Source organism: Patiria miniata, unplaced genomic scaffold (assembly GCF_015706575.1).
Source record: "Patiria miniata isolate m_02_andy unplaced genomic scaffold, ASM1570657v1 HiC_scaffold_7, whole genome shotgun sequence".
Classification (NCBI taxonomy): Eukaryota; Metazoa; Echinodermata; class Asteroidea; order Valvatida; family Asterinidae; genus Patiria; species Patiria miniata.
The window spans coordinates 5,004,676-5,018,097 of record NW_024037074.1 but is presented as its reverse complement, the minus strand read 5'-3'; the positions used below and the strand labels follow the sequence as shown (position 1 = coordinate 5,018,097).

At 40.7% G+C, this 13,422-nt stretch overlaps 2 protein-coding genes across 2 annotated transcripts in view; one reads left to right on the top strand and one right to left on the bottom strand.

Moving 5' to 3' along the window:
* Positions 1 to 13,422, bottom strand: part of LOC119744441 — a 45,958-nt gene that overhangs the window by 6,401 nt on the left and 26,135 nt on the right. Inside the window, exons 11-15 of the mRNA XM_038220369.1 lie at positions 12,751 to 12,885; positions 3,919 to 4,125; positions 2,397 to 2,586; positions 1,545 to 1,686; positions 712 to 826 (exon numbers count right to left, since the gene is read on the bottom strand). Coding sequence (XP_038076297.1) covers positions 712 to 826; positions 1,545 to 1,686; positions 2,397 to 2,586; positions 3,919 to 4,125; positions 12,751 to 12,885 — 789 coding nt within the window. The remainder of the gene's footprint in view (positions 1 to 711; positions 827 to 1,544; positions 1,687 to 2,396; positions 2,587 to 3,918; positions 4,126 to 12,750; positions 12,886 to 13,422) is intronic.
* LOC119744442 (tubulin beta chain-like) lies at positions 8,342 to 12,455 on the top strand. The gene is made up of 3 exons (XM_038220370.1): positions 8,342 to 8,517; positions 10,382 to 10,717; positions 11,004 to 12,455. Exons 1-3 carry the CDS (start codon positions 8,461 to 8,463, stop codon positions 11,952 to 11,954), a joined length of 1,344 nt encoding a protein of 447 aa, XP_038076298.1. The 5' UTR covers positions 8,342 to 8,460; the 3' UTR covers positions 11,955 to 12,455.

Here is a 13,422-nt window from a genome sequence, read left to right as displayed (position 1 = left end):
GTTCCTATTGTGAACCCAAATCTTTGTTCATTGAAAATATTTGTGAGAAAAGTTTGCTCACTGGCTTCCTGCAACGAATCACCTAAGAAAGGAAAATTTACAACAGCGACGTAACAGCCACAATTCTGCAAACTTTTGGTGCTGAAATGTCTGTAACAGTTTCTCCCTGAAATGACATCACAATAATATGGAAATATGCAATAGCATAAAAACCATAGAGGCGGCAAAATACCCATGAAAATGGCAAATAAAACTGTAGAAAATAGGGTTAAATGTGACCAAAAAAGGAGCATGTTCAAGGTTTGCATTATAAAAACATTACATCCGTCATCATCAACCTACTCGACAGCTTCGCTCCACAGACACTGGTCTCCTACAAGTTCCACGCACCCAACGGTCATGGGGAAATCGTTCTTTCTCTGTGTCAGGGCCATCTTCCTGGAACTCACTCACTCTTAGTTTCCGGCAGCAGATGACGTATTCCCAATTTAAGACTCAACTGAAAACTTACCTGTTTGCTACTGCACGAATGAATATTGAGTAATTATGCGCCACTATTATATGTATGATATTGTCAACACCTCTCATAATTTGCGCCAGGAGTGTCATATTGACAGATATGGCGCGGTATAAATGTTCACTATTATTATTATTATTACATTGTATAGGCCCTTTAAGCTACCAATAATTAACTCGAACAGTTATGTTTACCTCCATCTTTGTCACTGGCGTCTAGGGATAGACTCTGCCAAGACTTGTCTCCGAGTGCATAAATATCGACAATGGTATTGGTAGTCAGATCGATCACAGCGATTGCATTGTTTTCCTGAAATAAGAATAAGAATAGTAGGATGAACAAACTGATAGAGGAAAACGATGAGGCGTAATTATGAAATATTGCGAAGACAAAGTCACCAAAATATCTTGCTTGCACGATGAATTCAATTCGTAAGCTATAGAGCTAGTTCCTTGCTCTATGGATGACTATATATCCCGCCCCACAAATTATAAGTAAACAGCAACCAATTCCAGCTTAAGCTGTGGACTCCATCTACGTTGTAACAAATAAGCATACTTTGGGGTTTGCGGTGGAGGTTGGGATTTTGGACTCATGGTCAGAGGGTCAGGGGTTCGAATCCAGTTTGGGGGGTTTGCTGTGTCTTTATAGAAGTCCATTTTACACCCACATGCTTCTCTCCGCCAAGGGGCACAAATGGGTACCGTCATTAAAAATGGAATTAATATGCAATGGACTGGCATCCCAAATGCTTTCATACTTAAAACGGAAAATAAACAGCAGTCTGACGAGCCTAACCACAATTAGATAGGGTTCAAATCCCGCTGTAGGCTACTGGCCATATTTTGCGTCCTTTGACAAGCAACTCGCACCCACTAATGGAAGTAAATTGTGATAGATAGCATATCCCATCTAAGGGACTAGAAATGTCCCTGGTCGTTTCTTGCCGAGCAAACGGGAGTTCAACATCGGCCTGGTGAGCCAAATCGTTTCGAGACGTAACTCTTAAATCTTTACTGTTTATTACCTGGAGGCATATGTACGCCTTGGTCTCGTCCTTGCTGAATGTGATATACTCTGGCTCCATGGACTGGGAGAAGTTGGTGGGGCTCTGGCTCAGTTCTCCCCGGTAAGGCCACCTGACGCCTCGCTCGACATACTCGGAGGCTCTACGGTACGTGGACAAAAAATAGTCACCAAACATCAATAGTCACCAAACATCTAGACCAAGTCCGAGTCCGAGTCACCTCCCCCGAGTCCGAATCCGGATGCTATTTAAAGAATCGTCGTCACAATTATTGTCTTCAAACATCACCAGCGATAAAACCTCAGTTTAATGTTAAAAATATTCAACAAAGTCCTTTTGAAGGCCCGTCTTTTAAAAGAAGTGGATTTTTATAAATCATATTGTTTGCCTATAAACCAGGGTTGTTAAAGATTTTGTGTACTTCGATGTTGACAGTTGTTGAAACAAGTGTTTGTGTCATTTTCTTTGTTGTTCTAAACAGTCAGAATGCACATTAAACTGTTATTTTTGGACGAAACAAGTTTTAGGGTCATTGCGTTTAAACAGTGATATTCTTTAAACGGATTGAGCAATTTCAGTAATTGTTTGATCTAAAAGTAGCTTATAAAATTGGCTTTCCAGTCATTATTATGTTTGTTGCTACTTATTTTCCTAAATATAAATTATTGGGGGGTTGGGTTCTGCCTTTTTAGACACACTCTGTAAAATAAATATATTTACAAAATATACCCCTTGCAAAGAGCGCCCATACTGAAGACATGCTTTATTTCAGTTCAGCGACGAGGAGGAACAAAGATGTACCAGGTGCAAGAGGGCGCGCTGTGCATTATATTAACGGCGAGAAACACGCACCTTGTGTTAAATGAGGTGAAATCCAGGTCGGTTCTATTGACGATCCCGCCGGCATCATCCAGACGAAGGATGGTGACAGACCCCTCGTGGTCCACGATGTAGCCCGATTCCACGGTCGACACTCCCTCGTTGGCCACGAGCAGGGTTCGGCAATTCTCGGTAAACTTCAGCATGTCCGGCTTGCTGCCAACTGAAACCAAATAGGACATTTCACGTCTGTTTTTATCAAAAGAGAAGAGAGCTTGCACATTTACTGATATGAACCGATTCAATTCAGTGAAAATGAAACAAAAGTCGGCACAATTCGGGGTCAAAGGCCTGTCCCCGGTGAGGATTGCTTTGTGCAATTTCATCTATTATGAAACATTACTTTCATCTTTCTTGGAAGACTCTTCAAAACAGATGGATTATATTGTGATTATCTGAAATTGTAAAAGAGCTTCAATTCTGATAATTATTTCAGTACTCCAGGGAAAAAAAATCGTCAGCAGATTTCATTCGCGCTATCAAATAAATAGTCTATGGAATAGCCAATTGCAAGCAAGCGGAAAATGATATCCGTGCAGATTCGGCGAATAGAATAATTATGCAAAACAACCCCTCCAGATTCTGACCATTCAGCGGGCGCCTTCTATCGGGTCTTCCGTGACCGGTTGTTGTAAAGGTTGTCCCACAAAAAAAAACTAACGGTTGAAAACCAATTAATGAAGGTATATTGCATGTGAGTTTTGGAATATTTTCAAATTATCTCTTAAAGTCAGATAACCAATTTATACAAACTTAATTTCATTCAAATCGCGGCATAGAAACAAAATTCAACAAACGCTATGCTTCATCGAACTCAAGGGTTGAAAATGAGAAAGCGCAGTTAGAGAAAAACAACGAATTTTCTTTGTTCTAGAGTAACGTGTGACTTTAATCAAATTAATAATAATTATTCCATCGGCTTCGATCTGTAAACTTGATAAGTCAAAAAGTGGCCCAAGTGGTTTCTTCAAGTCCCGTGATTGTTGTAACAAAAATCCTAATGAAACCAACTAATAGCCTAAAGTATTTGGAAGACCAATTATTCTCAGCAATACATTAGACACGATTTTGAATTTTACCCCCATTTTTCTGAAAACACGCCCGATTCGACTGTTCGGTTTTTTGATAGGACAACCTGTACTAACAAAAACATGGCAGCAAATTTACCGATCAAAAGCTTAGTTCGTCTTTCTGCATGAAATGACGTCATAAGTTCTGAAGTCGACTCCGATTCGTTGGCGCCCGAGGTCGCAAAAAATACATAATATCAGACGTTATTGGGGAGCTTGTTCAAACTAGGCTATCAAATAGGGCTCTAGCTTGTAAATCTCTTGCAAAACATCTTATTCGCACAGACAACCGAATCATTATGCATGCATTTCAGTATCAGCACTTTTCCTCAGCAACATGGTACAGTGACATCGGGTCATGACTGACACAAAATTGAAGTGCGCCCTCACCATTATTGGACTTAAATACAATCATTTCTGCTCACCCTGAATACTTCTAACGAGAGAAACCTGGCCGCTTTGGCTGTCGTAGAGACTGTACATATTCAAAGTCCCAGGGGTACCGCCCAGTGCCACGCCGATCAGGCCACCGCACAGTTCGATGTCGTTGCCACTGGACGGTAGCTGCAGGTAGTGGACGATGGTCGGCCGTGTGATGTCTGAGATGTCGATGACGTGCATGAAATTGTCCCCTGAACCACAGAACAAAAGAAATGAATTATGATTAGAGAGGTTTTATTTTGCAGTGAAAATGACGGCAGACAGACATGCATGGAAATGACCACGGAGGAAGGAGGGGGCAAGTGCCACCCTCAAACACACCGCCTTGTCCCCCTCCTTTTTGGGGCTTACAATTTCAATAGAAAAACAGTAATATGAAGAGTGTGTTCCTAAAGTGACATCACAGCAACGGCGCCCTCAGTTGTCAGGAAAAATATGCAAAGCAAAGTATTTGCGCAATTGTTAACCGAAAATGAATCTCTCATAACTGTTATACATTCAGAGGAATGGACGTACTCCTGTATAAAGTTCATTACATGGACACTTTAAAAGGAAATGCATACAGAAAAAATGGTGCCGAGCATCCTGTTTAGTTGTCTGGTGTCGGCATTGCTTACATATAAGATTGAAGGAAACCATGCTTTTGGTTAAAAAAAAACTTCCCTGTTTAGAGAACAGTGTGCTAAATACATACACCATCCGGTATGTTATTAGTTTGATGCAAATCAGGGAATAATGCCGAACAAACAAGGAACTGTACTTGATACAGTTGAACATCCTGTAAAAAGAGACCATATCCGAAATAGGTTTGATCAATTTCAAGAACCCCGGTAATTTGTGGTAAAAGTTCACGACCTGAAAGAAGCGTAGGGTATGGCACAATATATAGTTTGAACATTTCGGTTGCATTGTTGATATACAGGGTGAGTAAAAAAACAAACGAAACCCAAATGTTGGGACTATTGTTTTAGTTAAGTTCTGCATGTAGCACTTTCAAAATCTGGGATATAGAAGCCTAATTCATAAATTTAGTTTTAGTACAAGAATCATTGAAATTATTGACGTACTTTTCAAATTACGGAATTCTAAACACAACCACCGTTTTAAAGTTCTGTCTACAGATCACAAAAAAAGGTGTGCGTTCTTTCAGCAAAACGAAAACAATTCACACACATCCCTTCTGTAACTTGAAAATTGCATGAGTGATTTGAATGATGCTTGTACTAAAAGAAAGCTTATGAATCAAGCTTTTATATCATATAGATTTTGAAAGTGCTACATGCAAAACTTCACTATAAAAATAATGGTCCCAACATTTGGGTTTCGTTTCTTTTTTGACTCACCCTGTAGTGACACAATATTTCACAACATCTACCAGCTTTTACTTTTAAAATATTTCAAAAGCATCAGGTGGCACATCGCATGTAACATTACATGAAAGATGATAGTTTCATTTTACAAATGTAATGCTAAAAAACTAGACTCGTTCGAGGACCGTACTATAATGTTTATCGTAACAAAATGATGGCCAGTCAGTGAGAGAGGAGTTGCTTCATATAAACTGTACCTCAAGAAATCCATAATTATCAACGCAACAGCTGTTTTTAAAGGTTTTTATTTTATTAGAAACCCGACCTTGATCCGTATTTATTATGGTGAAATTTATTGCCATGATGGTGAAGCCGATCGAACTGTGATTTAAATTTTTCCCGGGTCTACAGGATATACAACTAAAAGGAAATATATACATGTGTACAACATTTGCTTTTGCTGTAATCTTCAGAAATGGATGGATTTGGGGTTAGTAGTTTATAGCAAATATTGTTACACTGACTTGTTTGAAGTTTGTGTTCGTAGATGCTGGAGAAACCAAGAAAAACATCATGTTCTTATAGTCTAGCTCCCTGACCCCACTTAAGATGAAACGGAGCAATTTATAGACGTCGGAGAATTGTAAAGTCAGGGAACCAGTTTAGACGGTATTTTAATGTGTGTGTAATCGCGATTGCAAACAAAATGCGGACTAATTATGGTAAATTGAGGGCAGTATTTGACAAAAGCCAGTTTTTTTTCCAACGCTGGTCGGCCGACCAATGGCTGGAAATTGATACAACAATACCACTTTCCAGCACATTTTACGGAATGCTTTAGATTTTCATTCACTTACAGTCCAGTAAGGTATTTTATAATAATTTGGCATTTTTTTAATGTTTGCAATTATATTCCTTTGTACATTTTGAAGCACGTGCTAAACCCCCTCATAGCAACAGGCACTCAGGACATAGCAACACTGAGGCACTGGACATTCTGACAAATAAAGACTGGAAGAATCAATACTCACGCATTGAACTGCAGTAGCACAGGTAAACAAGCGCACAATAACAGTTTATTGATAAGCGCAACAATGCAACGGTATACCGTTAGGCCCCCTATTGAAAGTTATTGATCAAAACTTGGTTAGAAGGCACGGTCACTTGTTCACCACGGGCCCGCTCTATACGTATAGAGAAAGGACGGACACATCATCTCTAACAGTGGGGCGCAGATAGGGGGAAAGTTGGGGCGGGGGAGGGGTGTATAGTTTGATGAAACAAGAATGGCATTTGGCACACAGTCAGAGAATGTCTTAGAGTAGACAGATATTTGGCTAGTGGGCCAATCCAGATTTGTCAGAGTATGTCTTAAGAAAGATACTTAGCTAAAGGGCCATTCCAGATTTATCCTTTAAAAAACTTTGAAAAAAAAATACATGTATAGGTAGAACCATAGAGCATGGTATAAAACAATACCAAGCAATTTTTTTCAATATTTTCAAAATGGCTGCCATTGCATGTTATTCTAGCTATATTTTGTTTGTCCTAGCTAAGGACAAATCTGCGATGGCCCTATAGCCAAATATATTTCTCATGGCATACTCTGACTGTGTGCCAAATGCCATGCTTGTACCATAGCCATATATCTGCCGTGACTCAGTCTTTCGAACTTGTTATCATGAAAATCTCGTTATCATGAAATCACAACAGTCCGGCTGACCTTATTGGAATGTGTAAAGGGATTGTAATGTTGATATAAAAAAAAAATCATTATTATACACGTTGGCAGATGACTCACAGACTAACGAATACAATTTGAATATATACATGTACATGTAGATAAGGCAGTCGGTGAGCTCACCGCAAACAACGACTGGAATAAAGACTGGTTGCCATGGCTCGTGCTTTGGCAACCGCAAGGTTGTCTCTCCGACCACCCCTGTTTGATAATCTGCGACCTGTACGGTGGGGCCTCAAGGTTTTCCATACACGTTCACTCAAGTACATGTATAATGCATGTATCGCATAATAAATGTACCTCACAACATAATCAACATAAAATGACTGCCGTTCAGATACATGTACTGTTATCCATGATGGATACACAGGAACAATTTCCTGGAACTGGATCCAGACAGATAGATTTCAAATCTGGGACGAGGTCACAATTAAAATGTCATATGTGTTGCTTAAAAGATTGTGCTTAATATATGAAAACTTGCTGTCATATACATGTATGCGAGTTGGTTAACTCATGGAGGTAGAATTCTACCTCCATGGTTAACTGCAGGACCTATGAATATAAATATGATTTTTGCTTTCGTACGTGTTTTCTCATGTTCCTTTCAAATTTTGCATTTCATATAATTGTCTTTTTATTCAAGAACTCATTTAAGAATACAGTGTATATAGATTAAGAAGTATATCAGGTCCACAAAGATACTGTGCCGGCGACTGCGCAATTTAGCATGACTAAAAATCATGTTCAGTTTTTGAACACTGCAGGAAAAAAATGCCACAAACCCAATATACGCACAAATCATATTCATGTAGATTGCCATTATAATTATTGATATTAGTTGTGTGCAGTAACACTTTCCACAAAATCATCAACTATAGCCCTTTTCAAAATCAACCATGCATGCGTAATGACATGTCGTAGCTAACCGGCACTTGACAATACCCATAGAGTTCCTATAGCGACAAAATATTTTTCTCACAATGGGCGCCGGCAGGTGGGTCAGACCCCGTGGTTGTGCAGGCGGTTATCCGCCACCTTTCGATGTGGACTGGTTCCCAATTTATACGATTGAAGCACACGGTTTACCGACAGGGAACCATCTAATCATCGATAAATACATCAGCGGATGAATATTAGTTTTTGTTGTAATATTATTCATTTCAACAACATTTCAGGACCAAATTCCATAACTTGAAACCATATTTTTTCTCAATTATATTTTGTGATCGAGAAAAATGAGCGATAACCAGATTTAGGTTGATTAAATAAGTGCATGACGTCATGCCCGCACTGCTTTCTGTAAGCGGATGTATTTCTCGTTGAAGCCGCGGTTTCAAAAGCCGGTTGCCTAACGACAGACCGTTCATATTCAACTCAACACCGATTGCGACAGCACCGCTGAGAAACCGCTCTCCTAAAACAGACAGAATTTTGCAGCCCTTCAATCTCTTTTACCAAGCTCATCATACAAAATGCGTGAAATCGTCCACGTCCAAGCTGGCCAGTGTGGCAACCAGATCGGTGCCAAGGTAAGTGAAGGCAAAAAAATCGACGATATAAAATTTTCACCCAAACTGTTGCTCTCGATTCCCGCCGAAACGAAACCACAACCCGACACAGAGAGTGTGCCTACACGGCATCTGCCATGCATGACTACCACGGTTTAGCTTTTCGTTTCGTCTGCGCTGTCGTAAAAAAGGGCAGGGCAAGGCTGATATTTTATTGTTTGATGTAGCTGTCGTTTCATAATATGTACGTGGAAATATCCAAAAACAATGAGAGTTTAGCTACAGTATGGAATCGACGCACCTGCTAGTGCTAACGTGAACATGATTGGGTAAATGGTAGGCCTCCACGCATTTTGGATGTGGCCCCACATGCACATGATAGGACCCCATTATTATGCGGAAACTGTGTACGTGTACTGTGTGGCAGTACCATGTCGGCCGTTGTCTCGCATCGCGAGTTCGATCCATGACCTTATAAATTGTGCGCATACATAATGCCTGCATATTGCTGCCTTTCGATTCAAAAGGAAGTGGCGCTGGCATGTGTGGGGCGCGGCGAGACTGCATTTTTAATGTGTAGTTTGGTCGGCAGTTCGCTCTGTGAATCTGCGGCGTAGTTTCCATTGGACTTTGTATGTTGGTGTCTAGTCGAGTTGGGAAATATTCACGCGGGGAATTCTTGGTATGGTGACCCGTGGGTCACGCACGTGAAAGCTTTTAACTAGTTTCAAAAGGGCAAATACGGATAGAATTTGGGACTAGTCATTGCTAGTGCAGTTTTACAGATAATTTCTCCAAATCATTCTGGAAATATAAAACTATTAAAAGATCAACTACATGTAAATGGCTTCGAAGTTGATTAAAAATAAAATGTACTTTCGAATGCTATGCATTTTTCTGGTAAGATGAATCATAAAAAAAAGAGACAATTGAACAAAATCCTGACACTCAGTGACAGGTTATTTTTGTAACGGCGAGGGGCACTAAGACCTGGCCTTAAAAAATTAAGATTGAAAGTGCTTAGGAAATTAAAGCTAAAAGATATGGAATTTACAGAGAAATCAACTCATATGAATGAATATGTTTAATTTTAGTACATGTACTAACTAAGGAAAGAATAATATTGCTATCCGTCTTTTTATTTTTATTTGCCAAATGTACTAAATGAGTATGCATTTCAATCGGATACAATGGACTTGATGGAAAATGCTAGCTGTTAACAATTAATCCTATTTCATCCAGCGTTATGAAAGTAAATATAATGTACGTGATAGAGCCAAATAACCATGATATTTAAATAATCATCCAGAGAAATGATCCAAAACTCCAAGACTGTAATCTCATTGACCTTTTTAGATGATAGATGAACAAGATTTGAAAAAAACTTGTTCAGGTTTATTCACTGAGCTAAGCGCTTCCATTGATACCTATTCACCGACATTATAGCTGGATTGCCTTAGTTATAAACAAGTAATGCAAGGTCCATTAGAAGAAATAGTACACAGATCAAAGAACAGTTGAAGCATATTCATGTACATGTACAATGTAGGGCCTAAATGTGTTAAGTCCCAGATTCGTTTTAGTTTTCCAACATAATCATGATGTTCACTGTGTAACAGAAACAAAAAAAGATTGAAATCTTTAAAATAGGCTTGGTTTGACACCAGTTATGATTTTCCTTTATACTTTTTCTTCATGTCTTTTTAAATCCATCCCAGGGCATCATTTTTAACTTGCAAAAAAATGTAAAAGAGTTTTCTCTTTTTTGGAAGAAACTGCTAACATTTTTTAGTTAAAAATTTAAAAATTTTTGAGGTATATTTTTTTGAATAATTTTAAGAAGCTTTGATTTTAAGGTTGATTTTTTTCTTCTATCTATTCACAGTTCTGGGAGGTGATCTCAGACGAACATGGCATCGACCCCACCGGCACATACCACGGTGACTCCGACCTGCAGTTGGAGCGCATCAACGTGTACTACAATGAGGCCACCGGTGGCAAGTATGTGCCCCGCGCCGTCCTGGTCGATCTGGAGCCCGGCACCATGGACTCCGTCCGCTCTGGTCCTTTTGGCCAGATCTTCAGACCCGACAACTTTGTCTTCGGGCAAAGCGGTGCCGGCAACAACTGGGCCAAGGGCCACTACACAGAGGGGGCTGAGCTGGTCGACTCAGTGCTGGATGTGGTCCGGAAGGAGGCTGAAGGATGCGATTGTCTTCAGGTGGGTAGAGCTCCACTATTATGGCTTTTCTGTTTCAAAATTATTCTTGAGGGTCATATTCGAAGACAGGGTCAGATAAAATGCTGTATACATGTACTTTCTTGCAAATGAAAACACAAGGTAGTGTTGCTGTCCAGCTCTTGGCCTATCTCTCATGAGATGATGTGGATACCATGAAAACAGAACAAGAACACACACACAGACCACCTTACTTGATTGTCTTGTTTTATTTCAGTTATTTTTAATGCAGAATTTTAATATAATTCAATGTTCTTTATTTCCCCAGGGCTTTCAACTTACTCATTCCCTTGGTGGAGGCACCGGTTCGGGAATGGGAACACTTCTCATCAGCAAGATCCGTGAGGAGTACCCAGACCGTATGATGTGCTCCTTCAGCGTTGTGCCTTCTCCCAAAGTATCAGACACTGTGGTGGAGCCCTACAACGCCACCCTCTCTGTCCACCAGCTTGTAGAAAACACAGATGAGACCTACTGCATCGACAACGAGGCCCTGTACGACATCTGCTTCCGTACCCTGAAGCTGACCACCCCAACCTACGGCGATCTCAACCACCTCGTGTCTGCCACCATGAGCGGCATCACAACCTGCCTCAGGTTCCCCGGTCAACTAAACGCCGATCTCCGCAAACTCGCTGTCAACATGGTCCCCTTCCCCCGTCTCCACTTCTTCATTCCAGGCTTCGCCCCCCTGACCAGCCGAGGCAGCCAGCAGTACCGTGCCCTGACCGTTCCCGAGCTGACCCAGCAGATGTTTGACGCCAAGAACATGATGGCCGCCTGTGACCCACGCCACGGCCGCTACCTGACCGTGGCTGCCATCTTCCGTGGCCGCATGTCCATGAAGGAAGTCGACGAGCAGATGCTGAATGTGCAGAACAAGAACAGCAGCTACTTCGTGGAATGGATCCCCAACAACGTCAAGACCGCTGTCTGCGACATCCCGCCCCGTGGTCTGAAGATGGCTGTCACCTTCATCGGCAACAGCACGGCCATCCAGGAGCTGTTCAAGCGCATCTCTGAGCAGTTCACCGCTATGTTCAGGCGCAAGGCTTTCTTGCATTGGTACACCGGTGAGGGTATGGATGAGATGGAGTTCACTGAGGCCGAGAGCAACATGAACGACTTGGTGTCTGAGTACCAGCAGTACCAGGATGCCACAGCCGAGGAGGAGGGCGAGTTTGATGAGGAAGAAGGCGAGGGAGATGAAGAGGCTTAAACTGCTCCAGCAACATTAACAACATAAGAACTGATGCAGCAGCATAAATGTATACACAATGTAATAGGACAGGGTAGATATCGACACAAGTACATGTATCCACATCAAAGTTATCAAACTGTCAATCAGTTACAAGAACTGGACTGCGAAAACGTCAACCTTATGTCATCTGTCGATGATCCAAACATCGGTTTCAGAATCAGAAATTTTGTTCTCAAATTTTAACTGCGATATTCACAAAGCATTTGTTTACTGTTTCAAGTACTGCATTTTTATAGTTGCTCCCCATTTTACTTTTCATGCAACAAAACCTGCTTGAATGCTTTATTTTTGAAGACGTGCCTGAAATCCCAAACATATTTTTGTGGTTATTTTTACCTTGTTTAAAAAACAAACAAAAAACAACTTTCATATATCCTTTTTCTTGACATACACAAGAGCCAGGCGAAAATATGGGTCGACATTAAATTATCAAATAAACAAGGAAACAGCAGTACAATATATTTGTCTAGTTTTTCTTTGTGCCTTCTACATGGTGTTGTTCTGTCTAAGGAGTGTCGAGTGCACTTTCAAAAGTATTTTCTAACAAATTTGGAAATGTTTCTCTGCCCCAGATTCATATCTTTTCAACACTTCTGCAATGACTGGTCGTCATTGATACATGATGAAAAAAGAGGCGTCTTTACCTGACTTGTTTCAAACTGCAAAAAAATAAGACATTCGGTGTAAATTTCAATTTTCATGACAAAATGGCGCACAAAAAAATGACTGGCACACAAATTTGGTATGAACTTACCAACAGTATAAACCATAGCGTTAGCCGGATCGTAGGCGCTCTGCTCGCTAGCTCCTTCACCTAGGCCGTATCTGGCCGTGTCATCAGACGAGTAACCGTACGGTATGTACACGGTGGAGATGGGGCTCAAGACCACTGTAGGAGTGAAAGTTTATTAAAATAGCAATTTGTCATCCTTATTTTGGGTTATAAAAATTGGGAACTTAAGACCGAAACAACAGGTAAAGCGAATATCAAACTTGTTCTTTACTGAGGGCGGCACTCTGAGTTTAATCAACAAAAAGCGTAATGGCGTGTGAAAGTACGACATGTACTCCTGTAAGTACGCTGTGATTCACGGAAAGATTCCCATATCTGGCCATCACTTGACACCCTGTGCACAAACCGTATGAGACTGGTCTGGAAAATTTCTAAGTGTTTTCTCAGTAACATGTACATGTTCTTGCAATGGATATTTTCCCTGCTAATAGGTCACTGAAGGGCAAAATTAGTGATGGCCAGATATGGAAGTCTTTCCTATGTCTCCACAAACCCCAGAATATAAGCTATACTTGGGGGGGGGGGGGCTGGCACAATGATAGCTCCATGGTTTGAAGAACGGGTCTTTAAAGCTCACTTGTTCAGTGGAGATTCATTTCGATAAAACCATCTAAACTCGCTTTTCCCATTATG